The sequence below is a fragment of the Harpia harpyja genome, chromosome 7 (assembly GCF_026419915.1).
Source record: "Harpia harpyja isolate bHarHar1 chromosome 7, bHarHar1 primary haplotype, whole genome shotgun sequence".
Lineage (NCBI taxonomy): Eukaryota > Metazoa > Chordata > Aves > Accipitriformes > Accipitridae > Harpia > Harpia harpyja.
This window is the reverse complement of record NC_068946.1, coordinates 642,991-659,029: the sequence shown is the minus strand read 5'-3', so window position 1 is coordinate 659,029 and position 16,039 is coordinate 642,991. Positions and strand designations below refer to the sequence as shown.

At 50.2% G+C, this 16,039-nt stretch overlaps 1 protein-coding gene across 7 annotated transcripts in view; it reads left to right on the top strand.

Moving 5' to 3' along the window:
• Nucleotides 1-16,039, top strand: part of CAMTA1 (calmodulin binding transcription activator 1) — a 326,976-nt gene that overhangs the window by 171,453 nt on the left and 139,484 nt on the right. For all 7 annotated transcript variants that reach the window (XM_052792793.1, XM_052792789.1, XM_052792791.1 and 4 more), the window contains one exon: nt 12,933-13,004. In XM_052792793.1, the coding sequence (XP_052648753.1) occupies nt 12,933-13,004 (72 nt within the window). The remainder of the gene's footprint in view (nt 1-12,932; nt 13,005-16,039) is intronic.

Genomic DNA, 16,039 nt, shown 5'->3' with positions numbered 1-16,039 from the left:
CTCAATAATCCTTTTTTTGTGCAAAGTTTCCTTAGATATAAATGTATTTAGACCTCTACCTATCTTCATTAACCTCCACCGAATCTGTTCGGTCTCAGCCCTCCTAACAGCTGAGCCAACCAACACAGACATTAATGGTTCATACAGGTTTGTATCTGATTTTCCATTTATGTTGTAGTAGACATGATTAAAGCCTTTGAGTAAAATCGCAGCTAAATCCTGTCATAGCCTAGCCCGTTATTTTTTTGTTCTCCTATTAGGTTTTTAGGCATTTCTTTGACATATTTTTATTGCCAGATTAGGAGGAAACCACTTGACTTGTTTGCAACATTCTCATTATATTGTCTTTATAACATTTCTAAAAGAGAATAAATATAAAATACTTCTGTGTATTGTGGTCATATTTCAGTCTGACGTTAATATGCTCCATGATTTTCCAGCTCACAATTCTTCTAACCTTGCGGTGACAGTCAAGAAACCCTCATACCTGGGGAAACGTGCGGTTGCACGAGCTGCTGGAGTCGAGATGATGTGTGGGGACCCGGGTAATGTCTCTGTCCTGTAGGTTTTATGTATCCCACTTGAGTGACTGCCAAGACGGTGTTGAGTTAGAAAACGGTCTCGTGGAGCCAAAGCAGCCTTCCGTGCTGCTTTTCCTCTTATTAACCCCCCGCTGATGTCGGGGCTGTTGGGATGCTTTTCCCTTACCTGAGAATATGGGAGTCTGGTTTCGCGGTGACCTTATGTCACCCAGATCTACTCTTCATCACCGCTTGCAAACTTGGACTGTTGCATATTTACCAGGGCATCACTGGACCATCCATCCGTCTTTCCCGGTGAGACTCCCCGTATCCTGCGTACCCGGCTGTGCAGAGGTTGCTTGGAGCGTGCAGCGTGTGCAGCGCGATCCGTCGATGAGCCCCGTGCTGATCGGGGCTGTCAGTGCCCCAGACGCCGGGGCGGTTGTCCCCATGACGCAGGGGCTCTAACCCTGACCTACCAGTGCAGCTTCCCAGGAATCTTACCAAATACTGCCCGTGTCCCCAACGGACGGTCAGAGCACAGGACCGTTGATGTCTAGGCTGACCTCACGCGTGCCACGTACATGATGCATCTTGACTTGGTACCTGTGTCTCAGCCTCGCTTGGTTTGTCTCTAGCAGATGGCTCAGAGAGGCAGCTGGATGAGCACAGGAGAAAGCAAGAGGTGGAGATAAGACCGTCCACCTCTCCCAGGTTTTGTTCTAGTAAAGAACCTTTGATAGTTCAAATGGGTAGTCCAGTTTCAATGTAAATCATTTGGCCTTCTTTTCCAGGCATTCATTTGTCTCTCTCTCCTAGGTTAGTCGCTAAATAGCCAACGTTTGTCTCTCCATGAATACTTCTGGCAGTGGTATTTGGTTAGTGTGAGCTTTTTGCCTTACGTTTTTTCAAATAAACAAAACAGGCTGTGGTCCAGTTCTCCCACCACAATACATTTTTTCCAGTCCTCTCCTTATGCCACCTCCAGCTTTTCAGCTGTGGACACCAAATCTGTTTGTTTGGGTTTATGTCTGGTTTCCTCCATCTCTTCAGCATCCCTCAAGTACGCGTCCAAGGACCAGATTATCTCCCTTCACCCTGGTGTTGCGTGGTCGTCACATGAAGCGGTGCGTGAGCTGTGGCTGTGTAATCCTTTCCAGAGCCCTCATTACCCTCCAAGAAACGTTCCCCCATCTTGGAGAAGTGGTTACCCAGATGCTAGTTTTCCTTGAAGGGAGTTCATCTTCCAAAATATCCCCTTCCCTCCACGCGACGACCCTGCTCCTCCGTGCTCCTTTGGTCACTTGCAACTTTTGTCCCTGTTTGTCGTCAGATTGCTGACGCAAAGATTTAATAGTGCTGGGCTTCGATTCCTGAAAAGCATGATCGGGAGACTCTGATCTTGATTTCCAGTGAGTGGCCACGAGACGAGGCTTGGCAGCAGGACAGCTGTTGCTTATTTTGAAGTGCTATTGACTTGGGTATTTGCGAGATGCCTGTTATTGTAATATCCAGAGCCAGTTCATGACGAACACCTGCTTCTCTGTCACACAGTTCAGATGCATCTTGTCTGCCAGCAAAGGGGGGTACTTCTCTGTAAACTTGTCTTTCATGGAAGAGAAGATGATGTTATTCCTGAGATTCGGATGTTTTATCCATTTTTTTGGTTTTACCCTGTCGTTCGGAGCATCTACAAGAGTAGCCTCAGAGCAGCGCTCACACTGCGTGGCCTCTCTCCTAGATAACCCTCCTAGAAGTCAGTGATTTGTACTCGACCTTGCTCTCACCCGTCATCTGAAACATCTCTCAGGTCTCCAGAAAACCCTGGAGATTATTCTACAATATTCAAGCTGGCGGTTGCCAAGCCACGGGGGTCTTTGTGGTACAGGGAAGCGATGGGCAGGAACTAACTGGGAGCAGGATGCCGCGTGGCGTGCCCAGCTGGTTTATCAACTAATTCAGAGCCATCCAGTGGTCCCCAGGATGCCCGGCTGGGTTATCGTGGTCATCCCCCGGGGCAAGGGGGTTATGATTTACGGTTTGGGGGTTTGGTGGCGAGCGATGCGGGTAGCAGGGAAGGAGGTAGGTAGTGTGAAGCCTCTTGTGTCAGATTAGGAGGTGGTTTGAAAAGGCTATTTTGTGACTAATTGGCCATGACTGCTGGCCCTAAGGAAACCTTCAGCTCCTGGAAAGTTCATAATCCCATTGAGGATCCCATGCACACTCCCCACTTGAATTGTTCCCGAGGGAAAGCTGTGACGTTTTCCTCCTATGTCTCACAACTTTGTCCCTAGCCAGGCAGCATCGCTCCCATACGATTCTCACCCAGGCCAGGGTGATTAAGCACTTAAATTGATTAATCAAATTTCTTGTGATGAGAACTACTGTCATTCATTAATCTGAATGGGATTATAAATAAGAGTTGGCAGATAGGGGAGACAAACATGTTGACAGATAGACCTGCTGCTTTGAATACAAATTACACCGCTGCATCTGGAGGGTTTTAGCTCCTGGCAGCCTCGGGATATAGCTTCCCTAAAGGTAAAATTAGACTGAGATTAAAGTATCCCCATATTAATAAAGAAATATGCATTTATGAACAGGCAGCTACTGTAGGTGGGTGTGCGGGGCTGCATACCAATGATCCTACAGCAGGACCAGGCTGTGGATTTTGCTTCCTATGGAATTCATGAAAGATTTTATGAGGTTAGTTGTAGTCAAAACTCAAGGATAACCCAATTGCAAGTGTGTGGCTAATACCAATTTGAGCAATAGAGTAGCAGGCTAGGGTGGGCAGTTCCTATTGATTCGTCTTGCAGTTGACGGCATCGCAAATAACAGAAAATCCGTATCAAATTTTGCGCTTGTAGAGACGCTGTCTGACATTCACTTCTTGGAGAAACAGTGCCTTGTGCTTTCCATGCTGTGACTTAGTGCAGGACGTGGTTTAGGTGACTTAGGAAAGATGTTGAAACCCTCGCCACGTGGCAGCCGATGGCAAAATTCCCACCAACTGCAGCAGGGCTGGAGTTCCACCACCGGGGGATTAGGTGGCTCCGCAAGTCACTTCTCTTGTTGCAGAGCAGCAGGCAGGATCGCTGCAGAGCATACTGAGATTAAAGCTATCGCTTCTTGTTGAGCTGGCCTCACGCATTTCTTTTCATAAATATTTAAAGAATTCTTATTAAAAGAATTACCAGTATAAAAAATTAAGAGTTTGATAGCTGGCGCATAGCGTGCCGTAGTCTGCGGTGGAAGGTCAGGAAGCCAACGTGCTCCTCGCCATCACGGAAAGGCGAATTTCTCCGCGTTGCCGCTGCCTGCGCCTGCCTGGCCTCCCCAGTGATGGCGAATGGGTCGGTGGCCGGGCCCGTGTCCGGGCTCCCTCGGTCGGAGAGAGGCAGGGGCTTAAACAACCTGCAGAAAGGCTTGACCTTGGACTGTAATTGGCTTTTGAGCTCTGTAGGTAGGAGATCGATGAGTAAGTGCCGGAGGATTCAATAGCCGGCGGACAGCAGCAGTAAATGCTCTTACTGAAAACACAGGCTACCAGCGTAAAGACCAGGTATGGAAAAGAGCTGTTTGGGCAGGCTGGAAAATGCTGTTACCGACTGGTTTGTTATTGTAACGATTTAACCCACTGCGTGGCAGCCCCGCTGGATTCGTAATAACGTTTCTGCCTAACTTTACCTTTGAAGCAAGCCTGACGGGAAGAACACGGTGGTGCCCGGCTGTGCGGTGGGCTTTGAACCTCTGCGCAGGGCCGTGTGTGCGGGGGGCTTTGGCTACCGAGCCCTTCCCTGTGAGGAGAGCGGCTGCACGCCGTTAGCATCGTCACGGGCAGGGTGGGAAACCCGGTGGGAGTTTCTGCCGAGACGGGACCACCGAGTCTCCGTCCTCTTTCTCTCCAACGTGGCACCTCTCCTTGTGCCGCCTGCGCAGCAAACCTCAGCGACAGCAGCGCGCCAAATTGCCGGACCCGGCTTTATTGGACTAGGGAAAAAAAACACATACGTGGTAAAAGCGGAAACGTCGCTATCCTTCAGCATCGAACAGGGAACGCAGTTTCGCGTCTCTTTTTCACGCATCAACGTAATACAGAGAGAGTCTAAAGACTAGACCTAAAGGAAATAGCGCTCACTGGAAAAATCAAGGGAAGGTGCTAAAATACATCGCTTTCTAGGGACTGCTCTCCTTCCTGCATGTAAGGAAGGCGCAGCAAAGCATGCCAAAGACGGGAGTCGTTGGCAGGGATCTGAGTGAGAAGTCTTCAGGTGAAGACCTGTAGTCTGTGCGGCAGGACTATGGTAAAGAAAGGTCTGAGGATCAGGTTGGGAGGGTGGAGGGAGGTCTGTCAGGCATACAGCATAGGAGTGTAGGCATAAAACTTAAATTTTAGATTTTGGGGCACTGAAGATCGGTACCCATATATGAAGATTTCTGCCAATTAGCCAACTTTGTTAGAAGAAACCTTTCTAACAGTAGGGAAGTTAAAACCCGCAATCCTTGCAGTGACTTCGGAACTCCACAGAGGGAAAAGAGGGTTTGAAAAAGAACCCATTAAACATTTAAATATTTCATTAAATATTGAACATTTCAAAAATTGCTTTCTAACAAGTCCCGAGGTAAACAGGACAATATTTGATAACAAAAGCTGCCAGAAGTGACAAGGTCCTGCAACACATAGAGCTTGGCTCTAGATTCTGAGGCTGCGGTAACCTCTCCTCCCGTGATTAGCCACCAGATGAGCTCCCTGGGCTCAATCCAGAAACCCTTATCTAGGTATAACTGCTGGTGACATCAAGGGCATCGGGAGGGTTTGAAACACGTCAGAAAAAGAGCCAGTAGGATTAAAACCAAAATTCTTGTGCCAGGCTGAACGCCTGCACGGTGGGCAGTGTCCCGACGCTGCAGAGGTAAGCTGTGAGGCTGCAGCTGTGCCAGCTGTAGCCCAGAAATGAAGGGTCAGGTTCTCTGGGATTCTGCAGCCGCGTAAAAATTTTCAGGTGGTTTTTGAGATCTGCTGTCAGTACGTGGGGACTCCTTGCCCAAACTGGCAAACTATAAACAATTGCTTAAGTTTTGTTGACATCGATAAAAGGCAAACCTTGCCAGCAGTGCAGATCAGTCCAGCGCTGAGATCTGAGCACGTTTTTGCGCTTTGCTGAATCAAAGTTACTATCTATAGGCGTTGGAGGAAAGTCCAAAACTGTCTAATGTCTGTGTTCCACTAAGATCAGGAGTGAGAAAACATGCTTAGCAGCGTTTTAGTTGAAGATTGGCTGCAGTAACAGGAAATTTTGGATGCCTCCCTATGTTATGACACTTTTTTCCCTTTTTAGATCAAAATAAGACCTCCGGGTGCAGCCCGCCTGCCCCCACGCGGGTGATTAGTTGGTGTTGCGGGGCTCAGCCATAGTTACACCTCCCAATTTTAAAAGGCTGAACCAGGGCTGATCTGTACAAAGAATTGTTGAGGTTGGTTTCTTGTCGTGTCCCCATCAACTTGGTGTCACTGTGCATCGTTTTGCCTTGGGAGAGTTGTCAAAAACCTGCTTCTCCGCTCGCTTGGCCAAGCCCCCATCGTTGCTCCCCCCTCCCCGGCAGCGTCTCACTGCCGGGGGAGGAGAAGTAAGATTGATGGCCCTAGGTTCCCTGTGCGTGGTGTTGGCATCAAGTCAGGGGGTTTTGTAGCAGCACGTTGGCTTTTCTCGCTGAATTTTGATTAATGGAGCAGGCGGGAGCCGCTGCTGTCTCCCAGCTCCTGTGGCTGACAGGGGCGAGCCTAATCTGATGTTTAAATGGATTTGGAACGTGTCCGTGGCTTTAGCATCCCTGTCCTGAAGGAAGGACCATCTGCTACAAGATAACCCGATCTCGGAGGGCGCTTGCTTCAGGTCCGTTTGAAAAAAGAGGTGATACACGTAGAATTTGAGGGTTTTCCCCGATGCTTGCTAATTTGGTAGCCAAGAGGCAGCTCACGTTAGAGACTCGAGGTTTTCAGTTGCCTTGCCTTTCCAACCACGCTCTGCCCTGTTGGAGAAGATCAGCAGAGAATTTTGAGGGTACTTGTTACGGACGCAGATGGAAGATGGCTCCTACGTGTGAAACAAATGTATTACTACAATCAGCTAACGAACTCCTCTGATTGTGATTTGTATGAAATCCAGATAAATCGATTTCAAAAAGATTGGGTAGCGTCTCTGCTGGGATATGAAAAAGTTGGTGAAAAGAACGGGATAGCAGTGGAATCTATATGAACAGATAATGGCAATGTCTGTGGTAGGGATGGGAGAGTGGGTTGTATTGCTGCGTTTCGACTGGTATCTCCGAAACGCAGGTTACTGCAGCGAAGGACGCTGAGATGAGAACTTACAAGCTGCTTTTCCATTTTCACTTCTACGTCTGAGAAATCTGTACCAGATGCAGCCTGCATGCTATTGCATGGCTGCAGTTCCTACGTTGTACCTTTCCTCCTGCGCTGCGTGGCTGCGCAGGTAGCGGGCAGGCTGTGGGTAAGGGCAGAGCTTGATTGGGCTCAGATACAGCCACTAATGTAGACCTGTAGCATATCATCAGGATGACGAGAAGAATGAACCTAACGCCTCATTTGGCTTTCCCGGGAGGTTTGATCCACAGCAGCAGTGCTGCCACTGCAAGCAGTATGCTGTTCCCCGATGGAAATTGGTGGAGAAGCTCTGAAATCATCAGTGTAATTACAGAAGGAGATCCCACGTGGTACGGTGGTGTAACGGGGACTTGATTAGCTGCTAGACTTGAGCACGCGCTGTTCAACACCACCACGAGAGCTAAGAGCGGCGGCGATGGCTTTCCGTCCTCCCACGCTACTGGCGTCGCCTGCCATTGAAGCAGTCATTGTCCCTGTCCCTCGTTTGTTAAACATCAGCATTATATTCCTATCAGGGGTTTTGACGTCCTGCTGCGGGCCATGGGAGGTGTTACATTCAATTTTAGGGCAGTCGGCACCAGAACCAGGTTCCAGAGATGTGCCTGCCTTTGCTCGTCGCGCCATCTCGGAGCGGGACGAGGCAGAAGCCAGCGCGTGTTGGAGCGCGCGTCCAGGCAGCTCTTGGGGCCAGAGGGTTCCCTGGCATCGGGCTCCTTGGGGTATTTGGTGGCCATTTCTACGTGGGCTTCGAGCTCCTACCACGCCTCAGGTGGGTGCAGGCAGCAGCCTTTTCTTTTGCAGGCGCATTTGAGCAATTCAGAAGCCTTTTCGTAAGGAATTTCACATCTCCTGCTTTGATGGTTTCATGCTGGCTTTCTTTTTATTTTCTTTTTAAACCGTGTTTTGGATTTCACTTGTCTGGTAGTCAGATGCCGTTATTTGGGGCATTTTTTACTGCTGTTGCCATGAGCGTTTTCGTTTGAAAAGACTATTTGTTTGGGGATTTCAGTGCAAATCCCGAGCTGTTAGGGTTTGCACAGGGAACGCGTGCCCTTTCCCAGCAGGTTCATTCTACCTCTCCAAAAGAAACGAGGAAGATCTGCAGAACTGGCTGGCAGGGAGAGAGGGACGCCGAGCCAGCTGCCCCTTGGGAGGAAGGGGACATCTTTGGTGGCCTGCACTGGGGGGTTTGCTGTTCGGGAAAGGCACCGTGGTGGGAGTGTGCACCCGTGGCACCGAGCGAGAAGCCCGGGCCAGCCCTGCCTCCCTGAAAGCCCGTGGGCAACGGGCACGGTCCTTCTTCCCCAATAACCTGTACGGATCCTGCTTGGAAGTCTGCAGGCTGCTGGGGTATTGGAAGTTGAAGCCTTACACCATAAAATCACTCGAGTATATTTTAATAATTTAGAGCCACAGGTCTTAGGTGGTTTGTTCTCTAAAGATTGATGTAGCTTCTTATTAAGGGAATTGGGAATTCAGTGTGAAAATCTGAACAAAATCTAGGCAGTTTTCATTTTTTTTTAAATATCCACTAGTGTAACTCACCAGGGAGAAGAATTGCAAAGCCTGTCCAACCCTATCTTGAATTTCTGATTCTCTTGCTTTCCTATTTGCATTCCCAAGGTGTTCTTGTTAAGGAAGAACACCTCAGCATTATTGTATTATTTTTAAATAAGCCACAATCACTTTAAGGAGCTCAGGATAAAAAAATCCACTAATACTTTGATTTTTTTTTTTTTTCCGCCCCTCTGGTTTTCAGAAGTTTGATAATGCAAGATGTGGACTGCATATAAATGGAGAGGTAGGCAGTTGTAATAGCACAGCTCTCCCCCTCTGTCCAGAGAAGGCCCTTTTCTCTTTAATTATCCGTCGATTTTAAAAAGGTGCGAGATGAAGCGGAGCTGGCAGGGCCTGGCTCTCCGGGAGCAGCGCGGGGGCTGCAAAAAAGTTTCTTCTAGCTGCAAACTTCGTGAGGCAGGTATGGATTTCGCGGTCGGGGGGGGGGCTGCGTGGGTGGCTGCTCTCAGCTGGCTTATCAGCGCAGAGAGGGGTCCCCCACCGCCGCAGGGCTCCAGGACAAAGTTGGTGCTCTGCGCACCCTCCGTCTCCAAACGCCGTGTAATTTGCAAGGACGAGCGCATCCCTTCCCGAAAGGCGATGGCGGCGCGCGTGCTGCGGGAGCCGATGCTGCCGCCCGCGCTGGACCGTGCCGCCGCCGTGGGCGTCCCTGTCCCGCCGCGGCAAGCGGGGACGGGGAGCGATCCCCGCGGGCTGGTGTCCGTCTCCCTCGGCCAGTGCCGCGCGGGGCTTCTCCGGGGGACAGGCTGGATGAAGGGATGGGGACAGGGATGGCAGCTCACAGGCCGCGTGGCTCCCGCCGGAGGTGACGGCCGCTCACGTCTCGGCCCCTGTTCTCCAAACAGAAATCAATAAGCTGCTGAAGTGGCGTTTGTCCTCAGATGGTTCAGAAATGCCATTTCTTTTCTCCTGGAGATTTTGTAAACTTAAAAGAGAATCGTGAAAAAAAAATTTTCTCCCCTGTCCAGCCCATTAATTCAGCCTGCTCAGGACAGAATTAACCTTGGCAAGCCTTCCAGAGGAGAGAGTCATTCTAACCTTAAAAATCTGCTGATTAAAGCTGGTTTCAGGAATTCGATTTCACTTAATGCATTGGCTGAGCGCCCAGCCTGGCATTAACATAGCCACAGACACACAGGCCTCCACGTTTTTTACCTCCCTGATAAAAAAAAAAAAGAAAACCCAGCTAATGAAACCCCTTTTGCCTGTTTCGAGCAAGAATTCATTTTAAAGACTCCTTTAGCTAAAGGCGTGAAGCGTGCCCTGGTTACCTGTCTCCTAAGGCCAGCCACAGAGGTAATTCCGTTCTCCTAATTAGTTGCAGCGTTGTGTGTCGAGCCGTCGGCTGCCGACCGGGCGTTTGGCAGCCATGACCCAGCGCGAGGCAGAGGGGTTCGTCACTGCCCCGTGTCGGGTGCGGGGGTCAGTGGAGCCAAGCACGGGAAAATCGCCTCTATGCACCCTCTCCCTGTAAACCCACGTGTACCGTGCTATCAAACTTTAGAGTTTAGGTCATCTAACAGCACTTAACTCATTAACCGTGAAAATCCTCCAGAACAATGAAGCTCAGATTTCTAAGGCTTCTATTTATCTCTTTAACAATTTTTTATGCCTTTTTATCTGAAAATTAATGTAGCTTTTATTGCCGCCATCACTCATTTTGCCTTTACTCCAGAAGCTGGGTTTCCAGGGTCTGTTCTACACCACCGCAGTGCATTTCTCCGCAGCCGTGTTCTCTCTTGGTGCAAGCACACAGTGCCCACGAAGAAGTTCCTACTGCCTCTCTGAGGCCGGGGGGGCTGGCTTACACCTGAAGGGTCTCCTTCATCCCAGCTGCCCAAGTTAGAACATCCATCAACCCAGAACCAGATTCCCATGTCCTGCCACGTGGGGGAAAAAAAGAAAAGAAAAATGAAAAGAAATGACTTCTGTATTCTGGATGCTTTGTAAATTCTGTGAACCGTTAGGACTTTCTTAATGGTTTGCTGAAATGTTGAAAACCAGTTTTGTGGAGGTGGGATGCTTCTATGTGATTCGTTATTGACACCTCTAGAATTATATGCGAGACAGATCTGGAGATAGAGAGCAGCTTTCCAACCTACTAAATGCAGCGAGCTGCAAGGAGTTCAGCGTTAGTGCTTGCCATTATTTTTGGTCTTAATCACGGTGAAGTTTCCATCGACTTCACAGCGAATCGGGGTTGTGAAGCGCGTGGGGCTGTGCCGGTATATGTTGATACAGACTGCATGAGGTGCTGTGGATGTTCCTAGGTGTTGCGGAGGCTCCTCCAGTTGCGTGCTCCAGACCAGCCCTCCCATCCTTGCTGGGAAGCTGGTGGGAGTGAGAGATGCTGCACCTACCAAGGTGGGAGGACCAGCTCTGAGTCAGCAGAACCGAATATTAAAGACCTTTTAAGGCAGCCGCCGGTGCTGTGCAGCCAGGAGTGGCTGTCAGGGATTATTTTAAACAAACGGTGTCTGCTTTTCCCCAGGCTGAGTGGTGGGATTTGAACGTTAAGCTTTCCTTTGGATTATTTTCTGCAGGTTTTTTTCCCCTCTCCTTATCCTCCCTGCTTTTTTTTGTGTGTGGAATGTACCCTTGACACATTTAAAAACATTATTAATCTTTGTCATTTGTGTTTTAAAAATAACTCGGTGATAGCAGCCAGCAGCCCTTAAATCCTTTTTAATTCAGGCCGACCTTGTGAGCGGTGATCTTGGGGAGGAGACGCTGCCGCCAGCCTCCCCGCGTGCTCGCCGATAAGCGTGTGCGTTTAACGCCACGCCTCCGCGCTCGCCCCGTTCCAGGGCTCGCTAACGATGTCAGGGCGGGCGAGCTTGCTCCTTGCAGAGAGTTTTCATAGTTTGCGAGGTGCCTTCCAGGCAGAAGGATTCGAAATGAAGATTTACCGGCCCCTTTGTGTTCGTGCCGCGTGGCCGGCGTCCTGCGCCGGGGGGATGGCACGGACGGAGCTGTGTCCCAGCGCCGGACTGGTGTGTGGGCGGGATAACGGCGTCACCGGGGCGCTCAGCGTGTGTCACCCCCGCCAGCACAGGTAAAGCCTTAATGCCACGCGTCAACCTTCACGTCGCTATCGATGCCGTGGCACCCGTGTCTGCAGAAACAGGTACTTGAGAGAACTGGGATGGTGATTTAGCGATAAGTTTTTTCCAGTACCCATCAACTTAGGACCCACTTAATGCGGTTTAAAGTCTTGCTGAAGTCCGGCCGGAGCCGGGGCCGTCCCGTCCTGCAGCCACTGCTGCCGGGAGGATGCTTGGTGACGATTCCCGCACCCCGCGCTGGTGAGGACCCCCTGGTAGGGTGCAGGCAGGGCTGCGAGCGAGTGAAGAGCACACTAATCGTGAGGGTCATCGTAACCGATGCAGTCGCTGGAATAAAACAAAAAAAGAAATTCCCCTTAAAAATACCCTGCGGTTGGGTTTATGTATTTTTTCCTTCAGTCGTGGCAGAATACCGGTGTGCCTAAAATATACGTGGCCCGCAATCTGCCAGGGGAAATACCTGAAGAAAGCTGTGAGCAGATTGCTGGGTCGCTGCAATCTCGCATTTAAGGAAAACTAATCACCTTCGGTATGGGAGAATATATCGTTACGTGCACACCCATCCCCCATGTGCGCTATATTAAAAGCCAGCGGAGTCAGAAAATAATATTGCTTTCTTAATAATAAACAAATCTTGTGGACAGGAATCGTACCGGGATATTTTAAATTAAAACCAGTTTTGTGTGTTTGGTTTGCACTGGGCTTAGCTTCCAGCCGACAGCGGTGTTGAAAAGCTTTAACATACTGGAAATTTGATTTTTTCCTGCAGAAAGAATTCCTTAGCCTTACTGATTTCATTTAATCAGAGAAGCAGAGTTCATATCAAAAAAAGAAGACGACAAAAAAGCAACTGTATTTTGGTGTTTTGCTGTATCAAATACCTGACAGCAATTTTTTCCGTTTACAAACCTAAATTTTCCGTTTACGTACCCAGGTGGTAAACCATGGAAAAAGAGATGTTTGTGTTGTGTTTTTTTAAAAAATAAAAATATGTCAAAGGAAAGATTAAGATGCAGCTAGCCAACCCCACGTCTGTGGTGTGTGTCGGGATGCAGAGCACCGTGGGGAGACTCCACTCGCTCTGGCCGCACCGGGGTGGCTGAGCTGCGGGCGAACGCAGGGCCCCGGCACAGCCGGGCTGGTAGGAGAGCAATTCTGTAACCTGTAGCAATGTTTAAAAAAATAAAAACCTTGGGGTGCTGTAATCCAGTGTTGTGTGCTGCCAGCCCTGGACCGACTTCCGAACGACATGCTCCGGTGGCGGATAACGCGCCGCCGCTCCCGTCCCCGGCGCTGCCTCCTCGGGCGATGGTTTCCTTCGCTAACCCGACTCTGCTTTCTCTCTTTTTGTGTCCCTAGTGCTTGTACGGCTGCTACGTCCATTCCTCCATCATCCCCACGTTTCACAGAAGGTGCTACTGGCTTCTGCAGGTAGGATGACGACAAATTCCTCTCTCCTGGGGGTAATCCGGTCGAGCCCGTAGGGCCATGTTTGGCTGCTGCTGGGGAGGTCGACGGTCCCTGTTTCACTGTTTGGGGGGATGTTGTTTATCTGGAGGTGAGGGGGATTTTCTTAGTTGCATGTCTCTGTTCGGGTGTATGACGTATTTTCTCTGGTTAAGTTTCTAGCAAACAGAGAGCTGATGCCAGCTCAGACGTTCCCTAAACAGAGAGTCAGCTCAAGGGAGACTTTTTGAAGGTTTTTAGTTGGGTTTTCCCGTTCTGAAGCCTTTTAGGTTTTCAGTCGTGTTTTTCCATTCTGAAGAGAGGCAGGGCCAGGAGCTCGGGAAGCTGACTTCTGGACTGGCACGTGATGCTGTGGGAGAGAAATCAGCCCTGTGGCTCTGTTGGAATTTGGGGCAAACCCTGTGGCCAGCCTTGCGGTGCGTCTGCTTTCCTCCGACAGGGAGTTTAGTCTCAAGGGAGTTTTTGGGGGTCACTCTGTGATTTTTCTTTGGACTCTTGTGGGCACAGTGATGCCCCTGGAGGAGTCAAGTGGGGTTTTCCTCTTATTTCGGCAGGCTTTGGGTAGCGGCCTGATGCCCCCCAGGCTCCTTGGGCTGTGGTGGGTGTGCTCGGGTTCACGTGCGGGAGTTTGCCCGGGGTGGGCGTTTGCTGGGCCGAGATGCTAACCCTACGTTTGTGGAGCTATTTATATTATTGACTGGTTACCATTGCTTACAAAGCGGAAGCAATTTGTTTTCTTTCGTTGGAAAACAGCATTTGACACATATTGTAATAATATTATTGTTTTAAAGATTAAACCCCCGCAGTCCTGAAAACAAACAGGTCTGAGGAAAGTGACATCTGTTTCAAGAAGCAAAGGGAAAGTAATCCCTTTTTCCCCCGGTTTTGCGATTGCGCTTCCATATTACAAAAGACGACGCTGCTGCGGTCACTGCTGCATGAGAGATGCCCCACGACCCACAGAGGACAGTGCCTGCACCGTGCACGTAATCAAAGGGAACGTGCACAAAATGTCACTGTCCTCTCTGGTGTTTTTGTGGGTCTCGGCTCTCTTTGCATCCTCTGCATGTAAATGCCGCGTGTAAGTAGAGGGGAAAAGGCTTCGCTGCAGTGGTGGGAGCAGTATTTCACCTCCACGGAGGAAAGCTGCAGCTCCACTGAAAATGCAGCACGACAACATCGATCCTGCGGATGCTGAGCGCTTTTGCCCGCAGGCTCTCGAGGTCCTGACCTGCGTCCGTGGTTGGATGCAGCGAGAAGAGGGGGAGCGGGGTGTAGGCGCGCCTGAAGAAGCCGTTAAATGTTCACAGTTCAGTGCGCCGAACCGAGCAAAACCTCTAAACCTAAGGTCCGGTTTGCCCGGGGCGGCAGACAGCTGCTCGCGTGGTTGTTCAGCATCCGTCTCTGCCAGTGCCTGTGACGGACGGCGTGACACCAGAATTCAAAGGGAACTCCGCATTCCCTCTGAATAACTGCCGGCACGGCACGGCGGTGCTTCCCGAGCCAGCGTCTGTCCCGGGTGTCCCTGGGAAGGCAGAGGGGACTGCAGCAGGCAGAATAGCAGGTTGCTTGGTTCTTCTGCTCTTGCCTACTCAGGAACACGAGTTCGGGCTGGGGCTTGGTGGAAGCATCCTCCATCCACCGCCCCCGGAGCTCAGAGGGTACCAGTACCACACGGGCTTGAAAGATGCTGCAGGTCCCCCCGTCAGCAGCAGCCCTCGGCGCAGGCGCAGTCACCACAGGTGCCGGGAGGTTTCCAGCATCCCTGGAGGGCAGCTCGGCTCATGAAATGTTTTCACATGAACTGAAAAAGTTAAGTCAGGCCCCCGTTTCTGATGAAATTCAGGGCAGGCAGCAGAGTCCTTCCTATTAGATCCCAAGAGGAACAGATGACGCAAAATCAAACTGCAGAGCTCCAACCTAAAATTGGGCTGTGACCTTTAGGGAGGTTCGCTCCCAAACCGCAAAGATTTTTCCATTACCTTTGAGAGACTATTTTCTAGCTTTGCCCGTCGTTCTGTCAGGAACTTTCCCATGATTTCAACCTGTTATCCAGCAGCCTGAGCCGTCTGTGCTTGTGTAGCCCAAGTGCTCCCCGACCGAGGGCAGTCCCCAGAGCCTGCTCCCTTGCGGGCTGGCCAGCCTGTGCTTGTCCCCACAGAGGTCCTACCCTCGTAGGTCACCCCTCTTATCTTTAATTGCGAGCTTTGTATTCCTTTTCATTTTTGGTGCATGCTACCCAGAAGTATTGCTGGACCTGGCTGCTGTGGCAGTTAGCAAGCCTGAGCTGATGAGTTGCATTGCAGCACCATCGGATCTTCTTACCCGTGCCCTGAGGTCTGGCTCGCTGACGTTCGGAGAGTGTGTGTCGACATTTAGGCGTCCTCTTTGCTCCGATGATTGCTTTGGTTTGAGATGAGTGGATGGGAGGTATGTTTCTTAGGGGCCTATTTATAAAATGTGGTGCAGGACATCTCGTTGCGGATGTAGTATAACTGGTGTTCAGAAACAAGGACGCGTTGTGCCTTCACTGTGGGAGGAATAGGGGTCTGTGATTCACGACAGCATCTCCCAGGCATAAATGGGCATCCTTCAGTCACGCGCTCAAGGTTATGCAGCCGGAGAGAAAAGAGCCGTCCAAGAATAGATGACGCTTTTCTAACATCTGCACAATGTTTCTGTTCCGCTCCACGGTGAATTTAGGGAGAGCGAGACCAGGAGGAGAGAGGGAGAAGGCATTTTGGGCATCTGCTTCAGAGTCTCCCACTTCAACACCACCCAGTACATGACTTTGATATTCCAGAACGGGTACAGACAGGGCAACATTTAACATTAACCTCTAGCAAAATGTTTGGCTCTCTAGTTCACAGAGGCAGATGGGTGACTTTCACTTTTTTGAGAGAGACGTGTAGTACCTTCCCGGGACATGGACCTCTCTGCCAGCGAGTCTCTGGTCAATAGGAAGTAAATACAATTAGTCTGTGATGCCGCCTGTGTTT